This window comes from Sminthopsis crassicaudata, chromosome 1 (assembly GCF_048593235.1).
Source record: "Sminthopsis crassicaudata isolate SCR6 chromosome 1, ASM4859323v1, whole genome shotgun sequence".
In the NCBI taxonomy this organism is placed as follows: Eukaryota; Metazoa; Chordata; class Mammalia; order Dasyuromorphia; family Dasyuridae; genus Sminthopsis; species Sminthopsis crassicaudata.
In genome coordinates this window covers 120,323,563-120,339,708 of record NC_133617.1, presented here as the reverse complement: position 1 = coordinate 120,339,708, position 16,146 = coordinate 120,323,563, and the positions used below count along the sequence as shown (strand labels likewise).

The window sequence follows — 16,146 nt, the reverse complement described above, 5'->3', positions numbered from 1 at the left end:
AGTCTCCCATTATTTGATTGCAATTTAACACTTTACTTATCCTAATCAATATCATGCATTGTGTTAAGAATATTAAACATACTATTCCATCTAGGGGAAAAAATGTTTTCAAAGTCACAAAAATGAGCTTGAAATAAGCATATAATGTTCATCAACAGTCCTATGACAGAGTGGTCATTTCAAAATGTTCTGGTGAATATGGCCACTTAAAGATCATCTCTTACAAATTATTTTTGACCAAGTTATTTCCCTAAATGATATTTTAATGTGCTAATAATATTTCTTAAAGCCTAACATTATTAAATTTTACAACTAGAATATAAATATAATTTCAAAAGATATATTCCTGTAGCCAAGAAGGCAGAAAGAGTATGTTATCAAGAAAATAGATACTAATATGTAGACTAACTGGCTTCAAAAATAATTATGAACTTGACATAAGATTTACCTTACTCCCTACTTCAGTTTTGTTTTAATAGTAATATGTTAGACTTGATCAAAAGGCGAAAAGGAAATGAGGTTACAAATAATGAGTTTTGTTTTACTAGGACTCTATTCAGCATAATACACAAAACTACCTAGGGTTGTGAAACTAATTTGCTTTTTTTTAACTAATTCTGTAGAAAACTTAGTTTAGCTCAAACAAGTCAAAACACATATGCCTCCTAAACCTATATTAGAAGATAGCTACAATGATGTACACACTAATTCAACCATTTCTTTTCTGAACCATGATAGTTTGATCATGGTCAACTCATCCCAATCAAGCACAATGTCATTCTATTAGACATGTCTCCTTGGGGTTCATGAAAATAGACACCATCATTTATAATGTCAGTAAAAGTGAGAAGTAGCAATTGGAAGGCAATGAATTTTGTAATAAAAAGAGTGCTGAATCTGGGAACCATGGGATTCCTTGATTGCTGTCCTGCCATTGCTACTTGCTGTATGATATTGGGCAAATCACTTCATCTCACTGGGCTTCAGTTTCCTAATCTGTAAAAGGAGGGGGTTAAAACCCATGATATCTAAGGTCTCTATAGTTAATCATCTGTGGTTAAGACCATTAAGTTCAGTTGCTGTTTTCCCTCCAAATCAACAGTTGGAAAAGTATTAAGTGTTATATAGGATACAAACTCAACTGTTGCTGTTTAGTATAACATGCTTTTTTTTTTTTTTTTAATCACCAGAATCTGCTATAAGAACAGATTACTAAGTGACACAAAAACATCAAAGTAAATATACCTGAAAATGATTCAATTAGATTTAAACACATTTGGGTTTGTTTTCATTTGTTGTTTCTTATAACAAAGAGGCAGTTTGTATAATTGGTAGAGAGTTAGCTTTAAAGGCAAGAAAACCAGGATTCAAATTCATCTGGAAATACATCTAAGGTATAATGGGAGAGGTGTAACCCTGGATAAATTATTGAGATTCTAAATGCCCTTGACAACTCTTTGTGATTTTACATTGAAGAGGAGGTGCAGTTTATACATTAGTAAAAGCAGTTCCCAGAGTAGAAGTTCCTTAGAGCTATGAAATTAGAGACCCTGTCCTTCAAAAGCTACAACTACTAATAAATAGATTTTAACAATATTGATGTATTTTTGCTTAATATAAAATAATAGCCCTGAAATATTAATGAAATCTCTTGTTATTTGAATCACATTTTAAAGCTTATTACTTAAACCTTCTAATATTAAGATTTTTTAAAAAATTAGAAAATGAAATTTTATTTATGTAAATATCACCAAATTGTATAATCAATTTTTATAAATACAATAGACCCAATTACTAACTATTAGTTATATGCTTTGTAAAAACTTATTTTTACTCCATTAATGGTAAGAGATTATTGATCCAACCACATTTTCTTATTTGAACCTCTAAGTTACAAAAAGTATATAGCAGTAAGATAGCTGGCTAGGATTAGGAAGAAGTTTGTGAGCAGGGAGCAGAGAACACTTAATTGGTCTATATGAAAGACCTTATTATCAATATCTTCTAACCAGCTAAGTAACTAGCCACAAACTAACAAACTATACTTATGGTTCAGTGAATTTTTATTGGTTGTGTTTGTTTCTTTGACTGTCAAATGATTCTTCTCATTTAGATACAAGGATATTAAAAATGTTCACTCATCAAATTTACTTTGTTTAAGTTCTTTGTTCAATGTTTTCCTCCCCAGAGTTAGTATTGAATTTGGAATTTTCTCTAAAATGTTGCTTAGCTGATATTTGTCACCATGTTTTCTCAGAAAACTGTTAATTTACTTTGCACACAATTTAACAGGATGATTTTAAATACTGTCAAGTTCTATATTTCTTTTGGTCAGATATCAATAACCCATACCATCATATATTTTCTTTTTACTTCAGCTTAATCAAAATTCCAACAACAGCACACCAAAAAAGACATTTCAGTCTAACAAAATAATATGAAGGAGAGACTTTAAGAGAATGATAGTACCTCTATTCATTTAAATTACCATTAAGTTAGTCCTTATTCCCTAAATAATTACCCAATTTGTTCATTTTTTTTTCATTTTATATTCAGGAAAAACAGAACATTGAATGAACAAAAGAGCATTTATTATGCACTTCCAATACACAAAGTATCATTCTGCTGGGGATACAAATAGAAAATTAAGAGTCTCTGCTCTCAATAGGCTCAAGGCATAAGGCCAAAGCAAAAGTTCTAGAGTTTTTGTTAAAGGCAAGACTAGAAGCAACAAGGTACTAAGATCAAATACTATCCTAAAACACACTAAACAATGAGAATAAATTTTTGACTAATTTTTTTTCAATAGTTTTGTCCAATTTGGTTCAGAGTACATTTAAGTATCACCTAATATCTTCAATACTTGATGATAGTAATATCAAAATTATTTCTCCAATAGACAAAGCTTGATTCCACTGCTGCATAGATTTTTGGAGTACAAAGGAATTACTAAATATTTATGCTGAATAGAGCACCTAATATAACATAAATGTGTTGTTCTTGGTGGGGAAAGAATGATGTGCTAAATAATAATAATTTCAAAGTTTATTACAATTTCCTTTTCCTTTCTTTTTGCTTTCATTTTTGGCTTCTTTTCACCCCTCTTCATTTTGTGGTTTGTTTAGTTGATTGCTACTCTAAAGGATCCTTAGAAATAATATTGTCTATGTATATGTATGTGTACTTTACTGGAATTCAATCACTATCATTTTTCAAAAAAAAAAGACATATTAAGTAAATAAAAGCACATTTGCAGTACTTCTACATTGAGGAAACCATCTACTATCAAGTCATAAGTTAGATACAGTAAGAATAGAGCCCCTCTCAAATTATTATCTGTAAGACAAATAACAGATTGCATGATGTTTTATTGTGTGCCAAGAACTTTTTCAGTTAACATTTTCACTTGAAAAAATGGATCACATACTTGTAAAATCATACCCAGCATTGACTTCATAAGGCATGTGGCTTTAGAGTGCTTTTTACAATTATTAATTCTATTAGTCAACTAGCAGGAGGCTAATGCAATTGTCTTAGAAGATGCACGGAAGACACAGAAGACATTTTGAGAGCTGATCTGTATATCTGTAAAACAAAGCAAAAACAAATTTCCTTCCTAAATAATATATACATAATATTTCTAAATCAACATATCACACCTAGTACACATCAACATGCCCCTACTATGGGCAGGCTTGAGAAACTGCAAGAATTTTTTTTCCTACAAAAACATGAGAAGGACTTCAGCAACATCCCCATCTTCCACTGAATTTTTGCCAAGCACAGAATGGAGCACAATATAACAAACTGTTAAAAGTGGGTACTACTAATGTGAAAATTTTCATTCTCAAGTGTACTATTGACATAAGCATCAGTGAAAAATACCTTAGCTTCTTAAAGCCCCTCATCTCAAATGAAATACCTACCTTACTAACACCATGGGGCACAGGAGATTTAATTAGTGATTAATAGAAATACACTTTGGTATTTTTCAGAAGGTAAAATATCAAGCTGTGAAAAAAGGATCATTATCCCACGGATCAGCCTTAATTATGAGTATTGGCAAAATGGAGGTTTTTAAACATGGGGATTCTACTCCATATGATATTATTTAACTGTCACAAAGATTTCCAAATGTTAAAAATGCCAATTCAACGAGTCCAGAAGAAACAATTGCTCTAGAAAATGGACTTGAGATTGAATTGAGATAGTGCAAGGAGAGAAGAGGAAAGAGGAAGATTATGTGAATGATCTTACTTGTCTTTGCAATTAAAATTTGGTTATCAATGAATTGTTTCACTTTTTCTATGACTCCTAGACTTCTGTATGGTAAATGAGATCATTTATACATCTACCTAATCCTTTACTTATAGGAAATAATGTTTCACATGTAAATCTGTCACAAAATGCATTGCATTAAGGTTGACACATGTAATGCAGCAAAATGGGTTTGTTGAAAGGAAAGAAAGGTATTTATCTAGTCATTATTTTGTGTATGAATTAATTTCCTTACTAATTCATAAGTAAGACATTCCATCTGTGGAATTATATCTTTCAACCTCTTATTCAACCACATTTCCTTACCAAATGGATATTTCAATTTAAAGCCCTTCTTTTCATTTTTGTCTGGAAGTTAAAGAGACTAGGCTTATTATGTGAAAGGGCCAGGGTGTACTGTAACTATTTTTTCTAATCTCTAGAGTATTAGGGACAGGTGGACAGGTGTTTAGAGAAAAGAAAAGGACTGGACTCAGGATATTGTTGTTCTGGAAAACTCTTAGCTTATGCAACTTCTTTCCAAGCAGTTAATATTCTAAAAAAGTTTCCTGGAGAATTGAGAAGTTGATTGACTGGACCAAGGTCAGACGTCCTGCGTATATGTCTAAGGCAGGACTTGAAGCCAGAGCTTTGTGACTTAGGTCATTTTGCAACACTAACCCATTTATAGGATAGAGATGAAAATAATAGCCTTCAATAGTCTTCAATTCCCGCCCCCCCCCCCCCCAGGCAATTAGGGTTAAGTGACTTGTCCAGAGTCACATAACTAGGAAGTATTAAGTGTCTAAGTGAGATCTGAACTCAGGTCCTCCAGACTTCAGGGCTGGTGCTCTATCCACTGTGCCACCTAGCTGCCCTGATCTTCAATTCTTTAATAACTACCTTACAGATTCAATTTTGATTAAAAATATTTAATTTTCCTTCTTGTATAACAGCTGGATTCTTTGTTTTATGAGTTCTCCATAGTATAGTATGACTGAATTTTCTACTATATCCCAGCTATGGTAAAAAGGTATATGGATGCTTCAAGTGTTAATTGGCATGTCAAAAGAACTGATTCAAATAACCAATTAGCAATAGGATCATTGGGAAAGTCACTTACCAAAAGGAATGAATAAATACCTATTGCAAGAATTTCAATGAAGATGGTAAAAAGTAATAAATCCAGGATTTTCATCTCTAAATCATAAACTAATATTTTAAAAATAATTTTGGGGACAATTTTGAGTTCATTTATCTCCATCTAATGTATCATAATATGCATCCTGTAGCTTCATATTCAAAACTATTGCTCATGTAAGAAGTTGTATTTTTTTGTTTGTTTTGGTTTGGTTTTGTAACTAGAGTCCACTTAATAGACAAAAATGAAAAAGTGTTGCATGGTGGAAAAAATTTATGAAACTGGGGTCTTACTTTTTCTGATATTAACTAATTGTTTGACCTTGGGTAACTTACTAATGCCTCTGAATTTGAGTAACTTCACATGTAAAAGAATCAGATTGACTGAGAGATGATCTCTAAGAAACTTCCTCCTATCTTGATTGTGTTTCTAATTTATTGATTTCTTAACTACTATTGACTTTAAAAGTTCCATAATTAGTAATGTAATGTCTGTCCTTTAAAAATAAGATTGTATTAAAAATTTAATATTTGGGAATGTGTGATATTCGTCAAAGTATATAATACTACCTTTACCTCCTGGAATGGAAAAGTCGCGCGGGTGTGTGTGTGTGTGTGTGTGTGTGTGTGCGCGCGCAAGAGAGAGAGAGAGAGAAAGAGAAAGAGAGAGAGAGAGAGAGAGAGAGAGAGAGAGAGAGAGAGAGAAAGAGAGAGAGAGAGAGAGAGAGAGAGAGAGAGAGAGAGAGAGAGAGAGAGAGAGAGAGAGAGAGAGAGAGAGAGAAAGAGAGAGAATCTGTGTGTGTGTGTTCAGGTTGTGAGGTGAGGAAGAATAAAAAAGATACTCTAGTATACAAAGTCAAACCTTTTTCAATGAATAAAATGACTGGCATGAATGAGTACAAAGATATTGCTAGCTCATCATTCACATTCCCAGAATGATAAAGTGAAAGATTAGGGAGAAAAATATTATTTTGACCCATTTCTCCAGTTGAGTGTGATTGTTATTATAAACAGCAATTCTTTTTGCAACATGAAAAAGGTGATTCAAATCTTTAAAATAATTTAAATGTTAGGTATTTGCTATGAGCCCAAGCAGAATGTAAAGTCCTCTTGGTCTTTAGCTTCCCAGTGATGTCCCTGTTCATTATGTAAAAGCACTTGTTATCTCCTGTGTATATTAGCTAAGCCATGAATTATATTTTCCAGTTGGTTTTTGAGAATAAAAGAATAATTTTTTTCCTTTAATCAAAAATATCCTATAAAGAATTTTAGAAATTGAGCAAGTGATATCAGAATAAAAAGCAAGTCAAGTTTTAGTCCTAGAAACCGAGATAGTTTCCATATGATCAACATACAAGAAACAGTTTTATAAGAACATATGTGTTTGCTCATTGACTTTTGGGGAAAAAAAATCTCATTTGAGACCTATCTACCCCATATATACAGATCAAAATCAGATTGCATAAATGGAACTATAAACTACAAGGAAACATATTGTTTATGCTAGTCCTAAAAAAGAATTACTGAAAGTGTTTAAATATTTTCTTTCTTTTGATTCCTATACAATGTCTGAACATTAAGCTTCTTTCTCTTAGAAAATGCTTAAAACTTCTTATACTCAAAGCCAGAATCTATTCTTTGCTATTCATTTTCATCTAATTTACTCTCTTTGCATTGATTATCCACCAATCTTTAAAGGTACTTTTGGACACCTTAAATCCTGTTGAGACAGAAAGTGTCATCACCTTCAAACAACTCCCATCAAATAAATGTCTTATTAATTCACATCAAATTAATCCAAAGTGATCTCCTCTATTAACATATGCTTCAGAGCACAGAGCACATTAGTAGTCATCTGGACACTAGAATAAATCCAAGCCTCTTTCCAAGATAAAATAGACACTATTTAGCTATCCCATTTCAAAGAGTTTCAAATATAACTTAAACAAATTTTACTCAATTCTTAGATTTCATCATGCCATATTCTCCACATTTTAACCTTATTTCATCCTAAATTTACAAGTTAGAATTTAAGACAACTACCTACAAAGGAATGTAATTTGAGGTTTGCTACCATTAAATATATAATAGTTATTTTTACCTTCTAGAATATTCTTAACTATTTTACTCTGACAAAATTGCAAGTTAAAACAAAATATTATCGAAATACTTCATACAGGATGTTTGTTCAAATTCAAAGACCTAACCTTTGGTCAGCACATGAAATTCTGAGTAAAAGAGATTGGAAATATACTTGAAATAATATAAAACTAATTCATATGTTTTTGTAAGGTGAGGTAAATAAAATACAGAAAATGAATATGCACTATGACCTTTCGAAATTGAATATTTAAAGGAATGAAATGGCAAGAAAAAGAAATCACACTTCAAAGAAATATAATTTCAAACAACATGGATTACAAGTCCTCTTTGTCTTAGTGAGGGGCACTGGAGGTATGGCTGGTTGTCCTTGGAATCAGAAAAACCTAGTTTTAAGTTCTGTCTCTCACAATTACTCACTGTGTGAATCTGAGCAAGTGACTTTATCCCTCTCTGCCAACAAGACTTCCAACTCTAAATGACCAGTCAGCTCCTGATCTGCACTGCTAAGAGCTTCTTCCATACTAGGACTTCTCAGTCATAGCTGAAATCACAACTGAAGAACATCCCTCTCCTTAACCCCCAACAACAAAAGTCTTAAGTCGATAGTAGTTTGACAACCATCATAGGGGTATATATCTCTATAAATTTAGCTATGTTGATTCTTGGAAATACTGCTTTGTGATAATAAATTTTTACTTTGAAAATTCTTTCTCAGTGTCTGTCTGTCTCTTTCTCTATGGTTTCTGTTTTTATCTCTGTCACAGTCTCTGTGTGTCTCCGTCTGTTTGCTTGTTTATTTGTCTGTCTCTGTATGTATCTGTCTCTATCTTTTTGTCTCTGTATATGTCTCTAGGCTGTGTGTGTGTATGTGTTTGTCTGTCTGTTCTGTATGTCTGCCTCTGTCTCTCCCAGGCCTCTGTCTGCCTATCTCTCTGTCTCTGTCTCTCTTTCTCTCTCTGTGGTTTTTGTCTCTGTCTGTCCAATTTCTCTATCTAGCTATTTCTCTGTGTTTTCTCTATCTAGCTGTTTCTGTATCTGTCTGTGTGTACCTGTTTGGCTGTCTGTCTCTTTATCTCTCTGTCTCTGTCTGCCTATTTTGGTGTCTATCTCTGTATGTATCTCTTTCTGCCTCTGTCTCACTGTCTCTGTCTATTTCTCTATCTTTGCCTTCCTGTCTCTCTTTCTTTCTATATGTCTCTCTTTTTTCCATTTATTTCTGTCTCTATCTCTCTGTCTAGGTGTCTCTATGTCTCTCTGTCTTTGTCTGTCTGCCTCTATATCTGTCTATCAGTCCCTGTCTCTCCTCTCTTGCTCTGCTTCTGTCTCTGTGTACATGCATATATGTAAAATGGGTATATGGAAGTCTATATTCTTTATATATGTGCAGAAGCTCCCTTGGAAAAAACATTCTCTACCAATACAAGTGACAATTGTTCTGCAACTTACAGTCTTAGAGAGTATAAGTGATTTTCCCAGAGTTATAAGGCCAATGTTATGTTATCTTAAATACAGTAAAGATAGGCTTAACCTAAGTCTTTCTGACATTTAAATCTAATCTCTCTCTATTATTCAAGACTCTCTAAAGTACATAAATAATTTAAATTATAAAAGCTTTAAGTTGTAAAATGTTCATCTTAATAGCTTAACAATTAATTTTAATAGAATAAGAAATATCATCAAGTTCAGCACCATGCCTTGGTGATTAGTATTAATACCATTTCTATAAGTAACAGTAGACCATGTTTATAATATTGTGATTCAGTCATTTTTCACTTTGTTTCCAATTGGGTTTTGGACGGTTTTTGTTTAGATGCTATTTTTTTTTTTTTTGTTTTTGCTGTTTGTTTGTTTGTTTTTTTGGCAAAGACACTGGAGTGGTTTGCCATTTTCCTCTGAAGCTCACTTTACAAGAAGGGAACTAAAGCAATCAAGGCTAAGTGACTTGCCCAAGATCACACAGTTAGTCCAGATTTGCACTTAGGAAAAAAACTCATCCTGTCTCCAGGCCTGGTAATCCATCCATTGCATTACCCAGCTTTCTCAATGTTTATATAGCATGTTTAATTGATTTGCTCACAATCATGTAGACTAGAAGATTGGGGTGGGATTCTAACCCAGTTTTTCTAACTACAAGTCAAGTGACTTTTCCACTATACCTCTCTGCTGAGTGAATAAATTGAATTTACAACTAATTTCCCCAAAGACACTTTTATTTATTTTTCAACAAGGAAAAATTATGATATCATCCACAAGCCAATTTTTGTTCCAAACAAATTAATCTGAGTTTTCCATTTGCATTTTCCAAACTTAATTCTACCCCACAGCTTATTTAAGCCAAAAAGGTGCTCAACTAGACCCTGGGCAAAGAGACCAAGATCCAAAAATGAGTCTCCAAGATTGCCTCATGGAAAACTCTAAAATGAATCAATTTATCCCAACAGTGGTGATCCAAAGTGACATTTTATTTGTATATAAATTAGCTTACCAATCAGGACAAAAATAGCCCCAATGCTAGGCTTCATAGGGATGCCTTTGGTTTTCTTCCCAGCATTTGCCTAAAAACAGCTTTGTGTACTAAAGGTATTTTATTTTTATGTAATGATGTTGCTTTGCCTGTTCCCTCAATCTGTTATTTTACTGAAGAAAAATCTGAAATGATTACTCAATGTGCTAAAATAACTACCATTTAACAGCTCTTAGCTCTCACAGAAGAAATCCTATCAGTTAATTATTCACTACACATTCAGTAGTGAATCTGAGTTTTTATAAATTATATAGTATATAAACAGATATAGAACACAAAGATAAGACATCTTAAAAGTAACATTGCAATTTTTAGGCTGTATAGAGAAGGAACATTTGATGGCTTTGGTCTTTTTTTGTTTGTTTGTTTTTAGGATTACCAAATTTCTTGTGTGGACTTAATGTCAGATACTGTTTTGAAGGAAGATTGAAAACTTGTACTACCAGCATACTATAAATATAATTGTCAAACTGAACGGAAATAAATTTGCACCATCACAGGCAACCGTTCTTCCTTATGAAACTGGGAACTAACTAACAAACCACTATATGCAGACTTCTGTGTTATTATAGGAAGCAGCCTAAAAGACATCTGAAATAGGTTTGGTTGAGTGATTGTTCAAATTTTACATCTTTTTAAAAAGAAAGGAATGCTACTGACATGAATACATAAGAAAAGTCAATTAATACACATTTACTAAGCATCTGTATGTGTCAAATACTGTAATATGCAAGGGGATACAAGTTTAAGGAATAAAATAATTGCTAGTCCAAAGAAACTGAGATGCTAATTAAGATAAACTGAGAAAAAAGGCATACTTAATTGAATATTTAAAAGATAGAGAAGCATAATCAATAAATCAATGATATGAAAATAACAGAATTGGTTATTTGCCAGTGCATAAAGTTCAAACAAATTAATAAACTTCCAGAAAAGTATTGGCATTGATACTGAGGGGCAGCATAGTTAAGTAAATACAATGACAAATCTGAAGTAAAGGAGACATGGCTCATATCCTATATCTTACATAAACTAGCTGTGGGAATCTACACATCACTTAACCTTTTAGTGACTGGCTCCAAAATTTAGAATGAAAGTTATAATGTCATGTATTTCATAGAGTTTTTGTAAGGATTAAATGAGATAATGTAAGTAAAGTTTTTTGCAAACTTTAAAATACTATGTAAATATATTATTACTATTTAGCTATGGATGTCTACCTTACTTTGATGGATAATAAAGATCACAAATTCATAGTATCACAGACTTAGAACTGGAAGGAAGCAGAGAGATAATTTAGTTCAAACTTTTCATTTTACAGATGAGGAAATTGAGGAGCAGAGAGGTTAAATGAAAATATCACTTAGAATACTTGTTAAAATTTGGTTAGTAGTACTATATTATCATGAAAGTTTTAAAATGTATCCAGTATCCTTTTTTATTTCATCTTAAAAAGCATAAATATATGTACATATGAAAGGAAGTATTGCATATCTATAAATCATACATATAACTCATATAAACACAATATAGGGGTAGCTAGGTGACATAGTAGATGGTGCATGCACTAGGCCTGGAGTAAGGCAACTCATCTTTATAAGTTCAAATCAGGCCTCAAATTCTTACCTGTATGACTCCGGGCATATCATTTAACATTGTCTTAGTTTTCTCATCTGTAAAATGAGCTAGACAAGGAAATGGCAAACTACTCTAGTATGTCCACCAAGAAAACCTCAAATAGAGACACAAAGAGTCAAACATGACTGAAAAATGACTCAACATTGTGGTCCAGACTTATAATTTCATCAGAGTAGGTAGTTCCCAGTGTGGAAAGTATGGAAATTCCTTCTTTGATGCAAATAGAAATTGATATGTAATATGAGCAATGGTCTCCAAACTCTGGGATGGCATATTCATATAAGTTTTCTTTTAAATGGGCATATACACCCACTATGTGTATATTTATTTATAATTATGAATATAGTATTGGGCCATTAAGTACAGACATTATATAATTTATAAAAGTAGAAATTTTAAAATGATAAAATAAAATAAAAAATACTAGAATCACTACAAAGCTATTAAAGTTCATTAAATAGGACCATGACATGAAATTATTTTTAATCACTTTGGCTGTTCTGTGGACTGAAAGAGGTTGAGGCCAGAGCTAAAGAAAGAATACAAAACAGTAGAATTCTAAAATTCATACAGTTGGGAATGGGGACCTAAATAAGGGGGAACAATTATATGAATGGAGGAAAAGGAAAAGAAATTGTGGAGGTAAAATACCAAGTTTTTAGATAGGTGGATGCCTTAGAGAAATTTAAAGAGATAAGAATTTGAAAGAAAGATAGTGTAAGATTGGTAATGTATAGTTTAATCCCTTAATGTCCACTCATTCTTAGAAATTCATTCTGTCCCAGTGGGGGACAATAGGAGGAGGATATTTTTATGAATGAAACCCAAATAGCTATAGCTATGTCTGTCCAGGCACTAGTTAAATTTTGGCTGAGGATAACTGTCCTTGAAGAGCAAAAACTGGAACCTAAGTATAGAGGATAATAAATTACAGCATGGAGGGAGGAGATAGAAGTAAGATTGTTTGGGGGTAAAGGTAAATGTTTTGGAAACAAGCCCCACAATTAGCTATTATGAAGAAATGGGTATGGCATTTATCTTCCCTACCCTCCAAGTGGTTGGTCATAGCACCATTCCTAGTCAAATCATAACCCTATTTTTGGTAAGACTGAGGCCCAACTCTTCAAGCTGTTCTTTCCTATTTTGTATTCCAGTGACTTAGACAATTAACTTGGGCACAAAGGCATCACCAGACTTGCCAATAGTGATACAGGTAGCATGAATCAGAAATAACAAGTTCTTTCAATTCAGACAAAATAAAGTTCTCATCAATTTAACTTTTTCTTAGTGGTATTTTCTTTCTGCTATAATGATTTTTCTCCTTTAAAATAATATATATTTTTTCTTTCTGCATTGAAGATAATACATTATATTTACATATCCTTTGTCTTTGATCGTTAGATAGAAAGTCAACTCAAGAAATGTCATTTTTTTTCTCCTTTAGAAATAAAATGACAACTTATTATGGGGAACATGATTATCTTGACTACACAGCTAGCTATGATTTTTTTTTCTCTTAATAAATGTATCCTACATCAGAATCTTCACAACTCCTAGACAATGATTCTATTCCTGCTAGAATTTTATAGAAGTTATCATGTTATGCAGGGCAACATCCTAGAGAGCTATACATACTATGTTATCCAAATCATAAGGGTTGACTTACCATGAATTTATACGATGATAAACACAATGGCAAAAGACATTCATGTGTGCTTATATTCTAATGTAGTAAGTCACCTGTTTAAAGAAATTCCACCCTTGATTTTATGCCCATTATTGTTTGTTTCTTCTAGTTGGAAGCAACATAAGTTCAAATGGAAAACAAAACAAAACAAAACACTGTGCCTACAGTGACAATACAGAGGTTTAAATCTTACCTCTGTCCCTAATTGCATAATGTTGGACAAATTATTTGACCTTTCTGAAACTCAATTTCCTTGTCTGTAAAATGAAAAGAGTGGGCTAGATTGTACCCATAGTCTCTTCTAACTAAAAATCTTTAACACTGTTATATCTTTGTTTGCATTCAAATATTTAGGCTTTTGTATATAGTTTGTTCTACAACATCTTGCAAATATTTTAATCAAATTTGGCATACCTGATGCTTAGCAAAATTCTTCTGTAATTTTCTCCAAAAATATTAAATAACTAAATGAATTTGTATATAGTCTGCTAAGGTTTATTACAGTTCATTCAACAGTCTAATAAGACTCAAAAACATTGAGATTTGCTTTCCCAATTGTTGAGATTCAATGGTTCCAGAAGATCATAAAGTGGTTTCTACTATTTGTTGTTTTTTTTTTTTTTTTAAGTAATAACATGGATAAAGTCATAGATTCCAAAAAAATATTAAAATATTGTTACACGAAGGGAGATAAAAGAGAGATAAGATGATTTCACTGAATTGGATTCACCATTAACAGACCCATTCATTTTCATTTATCTGAATCTACTATCTGAGAATAGTTTTCTGAATAAAAGTATGCTGTCTGATTCTCAATGAATCATTTTCCCACTCTTGCTGGTATTTCTGACATTTGCTTCTCCTCTAATTTGATCTTCTCAGACAACAAAACATAGGAAACCAATGTCTGGGACCAAAGTTTGGAAATAGTTGCCTTGTGTAGATTTAGTCTAAGGTTGCTGCCCTTGTGGTGTGGTATGACTGGCCAGGTTAGAAACACACTGGCTCGTATATCTAGACAGTTTAGAAAAAAGAAGAAGAAATCACTTAGTTCCGTATTTATACACATTTTAGAACTTTAATATTCCTAACCACTGGACCATATGTATTTTCTCATCTTCTATGCTTGTTTGTTTGTTTATATTTAAGGGTAGAAATCAAATTCTACTTCATAATGGTGCTGTGGCCACCAAATTGCAGCACTTGGACAAGTAAATTTTAATCTTTCACTGCCTTAGCACAGTGACTAAAGTGCTTAGCATAATGCCTGTCACATAGTAGGTACTATATAGATGTTTACTTCCATCCTTTATTCCCCAGGATATTTTTTTATGAACTATTGAATTTTTTAAAATTTTCTTTCAAGATTGGAAAGAAAAATAGGGTCAAAATGAAACTTGGATTGATAGTTAAAAATGCAGTCTAAGGTTTAAAAAAAAATGAGGTTAGAGCTACACATAAAAAAAAAAATTCCATATATATATAGATTTTCCCCATCTATAGAAACTTGAAATCAAAAGATCTATTACATATATTCATAAAGGAAAAAAATAGAATTGGATAATAGAACTATACATCTAGCAGTATTTTTGTGAATCTAATATCTCTAATAATCTATATAGCTTCTATAATTTCTATATGACATATAAAAGCTATATATATATATTATTAGGTATATTAGAAATATTACATGTGTGTATATATAAAATCAAATATATATATATTTAATCTAATCCCACTTTATTTATATAGAAATATATATAATAGAACCTAATAGAATTTAAATAAACATTCACATATCAATTTTGCATATGTATATGTATACACATATGCATATACAATATGTGTGCGTGTTTATACACACACATATGTACGTTAAAGCTAGCTAGCTAGAGTGGGGAGAGACAGAAACAGAAAGAAAGACTGAGACAGACATATTTACACAGATACATATTTTTAATAGGACTTATGATTATATTTCAAATGAGGAACTTTCTCTATCAAAATAGATTTCCACTTCCTTTGCAAGTTATAGCCTTAGAGAGTTTCTTGGGGGATTTCTTTATGGCCACCAGTCCAAATTTCCAATTATATCTTATTCAATGATTATTTTCTATAAATCTTTACTATTATTACTATTACTATTACTGGACTAAATGGTCCAGTAGTAGATAGAGGAACTGTCTTGGAATTAGGTGCACCTGAGTTCAAATCCTGTATCAGATACTTAAATGGGTGTGTAACCCTGGGCAAGTCACTTAATCCTGTTTGTTTCAGTTCATCCTCTTAAAATTATCTGGAGAAGGAAAAGACAAACCATTACTATTTGTTCCCCAGGTACTGACCTTACCATAGGTACTTTGGAATTCTCAAAATAATTATGCCAAAAAAGAGTTGGACATGACTAAACAACAACAAAACCATTCTTATTACATTCAATTTGTAGTGCTAGACAAAAATTGCAATTATGACCCAAAATCCAACTATTCTTTGATTTGAATCCTGCTGTTTTCAGAAGTACTGAATAAATTGTTATCAGGATCCAATGTAATAACAAAAATTAAAATAAGAACATGAATACTAATGTCTTCTAGACTCTAAGCAGAGAAGTATATGACTGTCCTTTTGACAGAAAGATGACATGTGATTGGTGATGTTATTGATTCATAATTTACCAGTTAGCTTTAAAAATATATATATATTTTTTATTCTTACTCTGAATTCCTTCAAATCATAATCTACTCTGTTTCTTTATAATTCAATTTTTGCTTCACAGCTTTTGATATTCTTTCTATTT

General features: G+C 32.0%; 1 protein-coding gene across 6 annotated transcripts in view; it reads right to left on the bottom strand.

The window, feature by feature from the left end:
• TRPS1 (transcriptional repressor GATA binding 1) overlaps positions 1 to 16,146 on the bottom strand; it is a 300,769-nt gene that overhangs the window by 243,376 nt on the left and 41,247 nt on the right. For 3 of the 6 annotated variants that reach the window (XM_074266590.1, XM_074266596.1, XM_074266604.1), the window contains exon 2: positions 3,428 to 3,585. The exons of 2 other annotated variants lie outside the window; for them this stretch is intronic. In XM_074266590.1, the coding sequence (XP_074122691.1) occupies positions 3,428 to 3,464 (37 nt within the window). In that variant the 5' untranslated portion in view covers positions 3,465 to 3,585. The remainder of the gene's footprint in view (positions 1 to 3,427; positions 3,586 to 16,146) is intronic. One more of the 6 variants, XM_074266611.1, reaches the window with a different exon arrangement.